The 10,560-nt window shown below is 39.8% G+C and overlaps 1 protein-coding gene across 1 annotated transcript; it reads left to right on the top strand.

Annotated features, from left to right (window-relative positions):
- The first annotated feature begins 1,995 nt into the window (after window positions 1-1,995).
- Window positions 1,996-4,375, top strand: LOC114266888 (Pentatricopeptide repeat (PPR-like) superfamily protein). The gene has a single exon (XM_028207837.2). The coding sequence runs from the start codon at window positions 2,084-2,086 to the stop codon at window positions 4,247-4,249; it is 2,166 nt and encodes a 721-aa protein (XP_028063638.2). The 5' UTR covers window positions 1,996-2,083; the 3' UTR covers window positions 4,250-4,375.
- Window positions 4,376-10,560: the final 6,185 nt, after the last annotated feature.

Below are 10,560 nucleotides of genomic sequence, written 5' to 3'. Positions count from 1 at the left end.
ACGTTCGACGGGCGCTCGACCCCCACTCGTGCATGAGACACAAGTCCTCGCTCGAGCATGCATTCCCTCGCTTGAGCGGACTGCAAACACATGCAAAGTACTGAATATACGCATTTCACGCTCGAGCAGACTGCATGAACTCAGAGTGTACACTCGAGCGTGAAGTTCCTCGCTTGAGCGTGGATCCAAAATCTGGAATTTCCAGATTTGTCTCCAAGCATAAAACTTAACATTTAAAGCATCAAATTCGATCCTTTTAGGCTAATTTTCTGGAAAACACTTTAAAACTCATAATATGACATGTTTCAAAGATCAATTTGCAAAATCAAGGCCCAAAGGTAGTTCAATTAAAACACAATTTCAACAAAACTTCATGAACATGATGAACATGCAACATGCATGTGTTCAAATGAAATCAAAGCTTCCAATACATGATCAAATGAGTCAATTCACTCAAAAACATGATGAATTCATGGACTATAACCCAAATATGGACATGCATACGAGAATTCTATGAAAACAACCTCAAAATTCAAGAATGTAAACATGCATGCATGATTCAAGTTCACTATTCTACATTTTAAGCCATAACTTGGCTCTAGACTTCAACATTCTTCTAAACCATGCAAGAACCAACTCAATTCATAAACAAGAAGGTAAAACCTCTACCTTAAGTCTTTAAGTTCAAGAATTGAAGCTCAAATGTGCAATCTACACTTCAATTCCTCTAAATTTCCAAGCAATTCTTGATGAAACCAAAGCTCTCCTAACTCTCTCTCTCTCTAGTCGGTTTGGTCTCTGAAAGATGAACAAAACATGTAACCAACACATGTAAATCAAGACTAAACAATTGGTCTAGCAAAGTCCACTTAATGGCATTTTGGTAAATAAGCCAACTAATGTAATTTAACATTATTTAATCCAATTTAATCATACCAAGTCAAATTTCAATTAAACATATCATAAAATCACATAAATTCTAATTAGCATAAAACACTAATCAGTTTCGGATTCGGCCGCCGATAAGACCGCCAATTTGTAGTTTAAAACATAAAATATGAACAGATCAATTAACAGTCAAACAAATAGAATTGCGCTTAAACTACTACACTCAATCAATCAGTTCAGAATGTCAGTCAAATCAGTTACTTAATCATGTTCAGTCACAGTTTAGCAGTGATCAGTAGTATTATCAGTAAACAGTGGTGAGAGTTGTCACATTCACCGCCTGTAACTAAAACTCAAAAATAACTTGTTCAGAACTTAAAAATTTTCTCCATTAGAACAGAAAAAGAGAAGTGTATAACAAAAAAATGTAAAAAAAAAAAAAAAAAAAAGATTAAAGAGGATAGGTGAATATAGAGAAGGATTGTACTCCAACAACTATTTTTTGTTTAGATCTAGCCGGATTTGATGTAGATCTACTTAGATCTGATTTAAATCTACACAGCACCAAAAAAATTTGAAACTGTAAAATTTTACAATTTTCACCGCTTATAACTAAAACTCAAAACAACTTGTTCAAAACATAAAAATTTTCTCCATTAGAACAGAAAAAAGAGAAGTGTATAACAGAGAAAATGTAAAAAAAATAAGAGATCGAAGGAGAGAGACGAATATAGAGAGAGGATTGTACTCCAGCAACTATTTTTTGTTTAGATCTAGCTGGATCTAATGTAGATCTACTCAGATCTGATGTAAATCTACTCATCTTCTTCGTCGGAAACATATCTTCTTTATTGTCAGTGAGAGTGAAGTAAGTAGTCGGCAGTCGGTGGTTGCCGGTGAATCCCAATCGATGGTAGTCGTCGGTCGCCAGTGACTACATATCGGGAAAGAGAAAGAGAAAGAGAAAGAGAAAAAGCAAGATATGGTTATCCATCAACGATCGCCGAAAAACACAAAGAGCAAAAGAGACAAAGAAGAAGAGAGGTAGAGAAAAAAAATAATAACGTTACAAGATTTTTTTAGGTATAAGCAAGAAATTATTAAATAGACTATATGTTTTTCAAACAAGACTTCTTGCTAATTTCCCCCAAAATTAATAGCAAAATTTCAGGACTCAATCAGGAAGTACAGTACAATGGAAGGGCTAAGCAGCCTCACTCCTCCCCTTCCTGCTAAAACCCACCTAAAACCTCCTCTATCTCTCCAGCTTCACTCTCCTCCACCTCCAAATCCTCTCCACAACAACCTCAATTTCATAACCAAATCATCAACAACACTGTGCTTTCCTCTCCAATCCAAACATGAAAAGAAACAGTTCAAATCTCCACCTAGAAAACGCAAACCATTCAAGGAATCAGATGCATTTCCAATGTCTCTTCCAATCCACACCAAAAACCCAAATGCTATTTGCAAAGACATTCAAAGATTAGCCAGGCAAGCCAAGGTCGATGAGGCCCTCTCAATCTTGGACTACTTGGACAAACAAGGCATCCCTGTTAACCCCACCACATTCTCTACCCTCATTGCTGCTTGTATTCGTCTGAAAGTTCTGACCCAAGGAAGACAAATTCATACCCATATTAGGATCAATGGGCTTGAAAACAATGAGTTTTTATGCACCAAGCTTGTTCATATGTACACGGCTTGTGGGTCCATTGAAGATGCACGAAGGGTGTTCGATGAAATTCCCAGCACGAGTGTGTACCCCTGGAATGCATTGCTTAGAGGCAATGTGGTGTCTGGTAAAAGACAATATCGTGAATTGCTTGCTACTTTTTTGAGAATGCGAGAGTTGGGGATTGAATTGAATGTGTATAGTTTTTCTTGTTTGATCAAGAGTTTTGCAGGTGCTTCCGCGTTTGGCCAAGGTCTAAAGACACATGCCCTTTTGGTGAAGAATGGGTTGTCGAACAGTTCCATCCTGCAGACGAGTTTGATTGACATGTATTTCAAATGTGGCAAGATAAAGCTTGGCCGCCGCCTGTTTGAGGAAATTAATGAGAGAGATATTGTGGTTTGGGGTGCAATGATTGCGGGTTTTGCGCATAATAGGCTTCAAAGGGAAGCAATTGAGTATGTGAGGTGGATGAGGAGGGAAGGGATAGAACCGAATTCGGTGATACTGACTACGATTCTTCCAGTGATTGGAGAAGTGGGGGCTCAAAAACTTGGTCGGGAGGTTCATGCTTATGTTGTCAAGACAAAGAGTTATTCGAAGCAGTTGTTTATTCAGTCTGCTTTGATTGATATGTACTGCAAGTGTGGGGACTTGGGTTCGGGCAGAAAGGTTTTCTATAGCTCGATGGAGAGGAATGCTATTTCTTGGACTGCATTGATGTCCGGTTATGTCTCAAATGGAAGGCTTGAGCAAGCTTTGAGGTCAATTGTGTGGATGCAGCAAGAAGGGTTCAAGCCTGATGTTGTCACGATCGCTACTGTTCTTCCGGTTTGTGCACAATTGAAGGCTTTGAGGCAAGGAAAAGAGGTTCATGGTTTTGCTGTAAAGAACGGTTTTTTGCCCTGTGTATCTGTTGTTACTTCCCTAATGATGATGTACTCGAAATGTGGTGTCTTGGAATATTCTTCTAGACTATTTGAACATATGGAAAAGAAAAATGTGATTGCTTGGACTGCCATGATTGATTCATACATAGCAAGTGGGTGCGTGCACGAAGCTCTTGGTGTATTTAGGTCTATGCAGTTGTCATCCAAGCACCGGCCAGACTCGGTTGCAATGGCGAGGATGTTAAGTGTTTGTGGGGAACATAGAGCGTTGAAGCTGGGGAAAGAGATTCATGGACAGGTCTTGAAGAAATCTTTTGAGTCAATCCCATTTGTGTCTGCAGAAATTGTGAAGATGTATGGTGTTTGTGGAGCAGATGACAAAGCAAAATTATTTTTTGATGCGATCTCTGTCAAGGGATCAATGACATGGACAGCCATCATTGAGGCTTATGGATGTTATAATGACCGTTATGAAGATGCGATTAATCTTTTTAAAGAGATGAAATCTCGTGGTTTCTCTCCAAATCATTATACTTTTAAAGTGGTTCTATGTATTTGTGAGAGGGGTGGAGCTGGATATGCAGATGAAGCTTGCGAAATATTCAATTTAATGACTCAAAGATATGATATTAAACCATCCGAAGAACATTACTCTAGCATCATTGGACTTCTTACTCGTGTGGGTCGCGTTGAGGCTTCTCAAAGATATATTCATATGAGATCATCCCAGCTGACACTGACATCACAAAAAGAGAAATTGGATCATCTGGTTATTGCACATCAATCTCAGCCTTGAGCTTCCATCGGCTGCTAACTCATATGTAAGCTATGTTGTAAGTTTATCTATGTATCATAGTCATTTTTCTGTAAATTAAGGAATTTATCTCTAATAAAAAAAGACATTTATAGGGTGATCCTGAAATTTGTCTATGTGAAATTTTGATGAGTTCCATGATTTGGTTGCAGATAATGTTTAATTTTCAAGGGTCATGCTGATAGTGGAATCTGTATATATTTAGTTGCGAATTAAGATCTTTGAAACTCTGTTTCATAATTTTAGACTTCTATTCTATGCTTTATAGTTTATAATTTCATGATATTTCTTTTAGTGCTCCCACAATAAATTCAAGTTCAATTTCTTTCAGGTTAATCAATACTTTGTTGCTTCCATTTTACTTCGCTTTTTTTATTTATTTATATATATATATATATATTATTTTTAAAGATTTTCTATATAGTAAGTTTTGAGACTCTCTCATCCAGATCCATCAATGTTGATATGGATGGATGGACCCATGAGACTGACTTTTTCTTTTTCTTCTTTTTTGTTTTTGACAAGTCCATGAGACTGATATATCTTATATTTTTATCTTATTAGTATGATTATATCACTAATATTCTGCATTTTCATTCTAATAAGACTTGTACTAGGGTTAAAACAATAGGAGCTTCTGAATCTCTAACAAGATGAATAAAATGCATGGTGAATTGATGGAGTGTACCTAACAAAGCTAGAGGGTAGACCTATGCAGCACGGGTATGGATACGAGTACGAGTACTTGTACAATACGGATACATTGATATAGTAAAATTTTAAAAAAATAAGGTACGGGTATGGCTTGGTACGTTTGTAAAAAAAAATTATTTTTAATTTAGATAATGTAAAAATTAATTAAATGATTTAATTTGTTAAGGTCCAATCTACAATTAACATTTAATGTCAAAAGTAAAGGTATAAATCAAAATTAAATATCAATATATTAAATAACTTACAAGTCATAGTTTAATTTTAAAATCATGCTAAGCATAAAATAAAAAATAAAAAGAAAGTCTAATAAAAGGAGTTTTAAGAAAAAAATATTGTTTCAACGGAGGTACGGTATGGTACGGTACAACTTGGGTATGTGTAGACGTCCCCGAACGCCCCGGGAGGAACGAGTCCCCCGTTCCGTTCGATATTGGGCTCACTACAGTTCAGGACTCTAAAATTGTCACGGTTCTAAGTCTGAACCAAAGAGTCCAAGTCCGGCAAATCGTTTTGAGAAAACAGATTTTTGAAAAAAGTGCCAAACATGGACTGCTTTGCCAGATACAGAGTCGCCACCTAAATATTTTATTTTGGGGAAATTTAGGAAACCCTGACTCGTTTGCCTAGGGCCACGTGTCCGTCATTACCAAAGTTGCCTCGGTTCAGGAACTTGGGTATGATTGGGGAAGGTCACTTCGTGAGCACCCTCGCTCGCCCGATCAAAGATCAACCTCTACTAACCATGATATCTAGTTTTGAAAACTTTATGCGTTCTTATTCCGGTTATTAGCCTAGATTTACTATGTGATGCGCACAGCATACAAGTATAGACTGGATCGTCTGAATTGGCACAAAATATTTCATGTTTGTTTATTTTGAAAATGGTTTGATGGTGCTACCTGCAAGTAGGCTAAGACGTGGATTTGCCACCCTCGGGTGGGCTTAGAAAAAACATGATTTTGCCACTATCTAGTGGGCTTAAAACACACATTTGATGAATTGTTCCAATTCACCTTCACCCACAGGCACTTAGGCAGTTATATCACATAAGCAATTAGCCTCATGGTAAGCATGCTATCATGGCAGTCACTCACACACATGCAAGGATGCTAAAGCATAAAAACTTACTGAATACTCTAAGCCAAAACAGAAGCTAATTAGAAATCCATGTATGATCCTAATTATACATAAATGCCTAATGCAACACATGCAAAAATGGGACCATAGCAGGCTCGGCTATTCTAGACATGGCATATGAAATGCTACAACTAACATGTATTCAACTTGGAATTGAAAATACGATGCAGTTAGTATGATGCGCCGAGCCCGGTGCATGCAAGACAGATGAATGAATGCAAACATGCTATCATACTGTATGCTAATTGAAACATGCCCTAATCTAACCATCATAAGCGGGTAAATAAAAGGGAGAAAGACGTGGGGTTGGAAAACATACATCACACACACGCACACTTATTACAGTTGTGCCCTCACTCGGAGGGTCCGAATAAATAATATACAGTCCCGAATGAATATTACAGTCCAAATATGTACAAAACCCTAATTAATTAACAAATTAAATTAAGAAAGCTGTAAACTAGCATGCAAGCTAAGGACTGCCTCGACTCCGCTCCGGATGATGGATGATGCATGCTCGGGTTGCTTGGCACGGAAATCCACTGCGATGCCCCAATTAGCCTCTGCTTGCGATTGATGCCGGAATGCTGTGCAGGGCCTTTGAAAGGCTACTGATTCTTGATTTGCTGCAACAGAGAGCAAGAAAAGGGCATGGCAATGTATTTTCACAAATGTATGCATGCCTCGATCCTCGTGCCACCAATCACACATATCGATGCATGATGGCTGAGGAGTTGAATTGCACGACTCAATATGAAATGAATGCACATGAAAACACAACATGGCCTAGACTCCATCATAGATAATCCGGAGTGTCGGCGACCAGGAATTGAGATACGTTCCGTCACTCGGAGTACGAAACGTATCTCGTTTTCCGTGCTCGGGCTAACTCCTATCCCAAACACAATGCAATATGCATGACATGCATGAATGCAACTAATATACAACCTAGCATGCACAATGCTATGAAATGGCATACACGATGCACGAGGTAACATGGCATACACAATGCGCTAACATACAACCTAGCATACACAATGCTATAAAATGAAATGGCATACACAATGCGCAATGGACTTACACCAACATGAGTGGACCACAGCCACACTCACATTAGTAGCCATGAGATGAAAAATGAGACACTCGAAATGCGTGCACACATGCACGCAAATCGAGGATCGAACCTAAGACACGAATGCCACGCTACCAAAGCATGGCAAGGCATGGAACATGGTATGCAAACATGCAAATTTCAGTGCTGAAATATGATGCAAAACAGCCTCGAAACATGGAAACATGGCACCCGATGCATGGAATGAGACCCGAAACATGAAATTGGGTACATGGAATGACCTATGGCTATGCGAAGCATGCATTATTCGAACATAAAGTGTGAAGACAGAATCAAGACAATCCCAAAACAAGCATATTTATAGTTTTAAGCAAGGCCAAAAAGTGAACACAAATAGGGTTAAGTTAACATGCAAAAATGGCCCCAAAAGAGGGATAATGAAGCAAGTACCAGCTGCTGGCCCTAAATGGCCAAGAGCCCTTCAACAAAGTTGAAGAGGGGCTCAAAATGAAGCACTTTACAGTTCACAACAAGCCACAGATCTAAACACAAACAGGCCTAAAACATTGTGTAAGAAATGGGCCAAAAGGGAGACAAAGAAGCAAATGATGGTTGCTGGCCTCAAACAGAGGAGGGCCCTTCAACAAAGTTGAAGAGGGGCCCAAAACATGGTATTTTACAGCTTATGGCAAAGTCCAAAACAACTCACAAACAGGCCAAAAATACTATGCAAAAATAAGGCCTAAAAGAGAGTTAAAGAAGCAAGTGATATCAGGAGGCCTCAAACAGAGAAAGACCCTTCAACAATGTTGAAGAGGGGCTCAAAACAAGCTATTTTACAGTTTATGGCAAAGTCCAAAACAACTCACAAACAGGCCAAAAATACTATGCAAAAATAAAGCCTAAAAGAGAGTTGAAGAAGCAAGTGTAAAAAGGAAGCCTCAAACAGGGAGAGGCCCTTAAACAAACATGAAAAGGAGCTCAAAATAATGCTATTTCAGTTAGGGTCGGAGCCCAAATATGCAAGCAAGAGGAGCTAATATATTGAGCAAAAATAGGCAAAAAAGAGGGAGAATGAGACTTACCCTTGTAGCCTATGTCTTCAACAACTCTTGGACCAAGTTTGGGAGCCCTTGACCTCTGGAAATGGCCTTGAAGCTGCTGGAATAGAGTGTGGATTGGTTGGCATGGAGATGGTGTAGAAATGGTGTAGGACTTGTGAGGTTTTGATGTTTGGAATATAGAGGGAGAGAGATTGAATGCAAGAGACTTAAACCAAAACTTTCTAACCCCCTGAAGCTGCTGGAATGGCCTGGATATATAGGCAAAAGAGGGGGGAAAAAGGGGGGGGGGGAAAGGAATTCAAGTTTCTCCCTAAAAGTTGGCCCCCCCCCGGATACAAAATCTGGGGGGAAACAGAGGGCATATTTGTAATGTACCTGGAGAGAGGATCATGGCCGGCTGGTTTGCTAGGGTTTAGGTGGCCGGCTGGCCTTCCCTATGGCCGGCCGGCCAAGGGTCAAAAGGTTCAAGCAAGATTAATGGCCGGCCATGCCAAAAAGAGGGCCTCTCATGTGTGCACAACACAATCATGTGGTCAAAAACTGGAGAAAATGAACCAGGAGAGAGAAAAGGCCACTTTTAGGAGGGGTTCAAAAGGGTCACACAGAATTATTGGCCGGCCATGTGATATTGGTGGCCTCCCAGGTGTGTACAACACAAATATGTGGTTTAGGGCTGGAAAAAGTGGCCTTAGGGTGGTCAACATTGGCTTTCAAGTGAGAAAAACGGGCGACGGAGGGCGATGGAGGAATAAAACTGGTTGTCAGAACAATTACTGGCCTTCCACCCTTCTACGACCTTCCTAACAATGAAACAGAGGTCCCTGCCAAAAATGAACTCAAACCAATGCAAAATGGAGGTTCGGGGTCCGAAACGCGCAGCCCGAGGCCCCGAAAACTGACTGTTAGGCATCGGAAGTGGTGTTCGACCACGAAGTCGGTTTCTCGAGCCACAGTGTCCCTCAAAAGGGAGCAAATAAGATGCATGCCAAAAATCGGAGCAAACGGAGGTGGTTAAGCGGTCCCGAACCGAGGCACATGGCCAACGGCTCCGAAAAATCGGAAACCGGGCTCCAAACGGGAAAAATGGCCTACGACCACGAAACGTAGCCTACGGCCACTGAGAGATGATCTACGAGACCTCTCCCTCCCTTCGGGAAGAGAAAACAGAGCCTGGTTCGCAAACTGAGGCAAAACATGAAAGAGTCCGGAAGTCCGGAGGCAAGGCTCGCAGCTGAGACTCTGAAACCTCTGAACGAGCACGATATGCAACATCACCAAGCGCTCAATCGGTGACGTCTGAGTCTTAAGGTCGGTCAAAAATGGGGTGTCTACAGTATGTGCTAGGTACTTCTGGGTACGTTAAAAATTAAGAAGAAAAATTTGGGTTCGTGTTTCGTTTATCCGGTACGTATGTAGTGTTGTTTAAATTGGGTAATTGAAACAAAATAAATAAATTCATGCTTTATTAAATTAACTGAAAGAACATCAAATAAAACTATAATTGATAAATTACATCATAGAGCATAAACATGAAACATGACTAATATAAGAACATATTTAATCTGAATATGAAAACAAGAAATCAAACCAAATTCTGTGTGATACCACAGTGTCCTTAAAACAGATTAGCTGCCTCACCGTGGGTGCTGGAGGAACGACGACTTCTGTCTCTCAAGATAAGATGGTTTAAACCGGCTAACTTAGAAGTACCTTCTGTTAGCTTTGGCGAACCGACAATGGCAGCACTCTCTCATAGTAAGAAATTTCTAGCAAACTGACTAAAGAATGGAAGAAACAACTTCTGTGTTTGAGACTTGACATGAAAGTCTCAATTTATACATGTATAGGGGAGAGAGGAGAAGTCTCCAGCCTTTATGGCTGGCCACTAATGCACCATTAACCTCTGCAAGAAAGGCAAGAGTTACAAACCCCATTAATGCACTATTAAACTCTACAATAAAGGTAGAAGTTACAAACCCCATTAACTCTTTCATGAAGCTAACTTCATAGGGCAATTTCTCATTTAATTCTCAATGGTTTTTGGCCATTCTATTTGTGGTATAAAGATCTCATTGCAAAATATCTAGACCCACTTGGACCCAACACAATAGATGTTTGGGACCCACTTTAATATGTAATTAAAGTCACCAAAAGTCTATTTTTTCCAACAATCCCCTACATAAATAAAAATTGACCGAATGACTCAACAAACGGGCACCGTTCGACAAAGATTCAGAGAGAGAGCATATAGACTAACCCTGCATCAGAAAAGGTAGCTGTTGGCCTTGAACCTTTCATAGTGACAA

Source organism: Camellia sinensis, chromosome 6 (genome assembly GCF_055761805.1).
Source record: "Camellia sinensis isolate YWXY chromosome 6, ASM5576180v1, whole genome shotgun sequence".
NCBI classification, from domain to species: domain Eukaryota; kingdom Viridiplantae; phylum Streptophyta; class Magnoliopsida; order Ericales; family Theaceae; genus Camellia; species Camellia sinensis.
The sequence above is the reverse complement of the archived record's forward strand: the minus strand, read 5'-3'. Positions and strand labels throughout refer to the sequence as shown.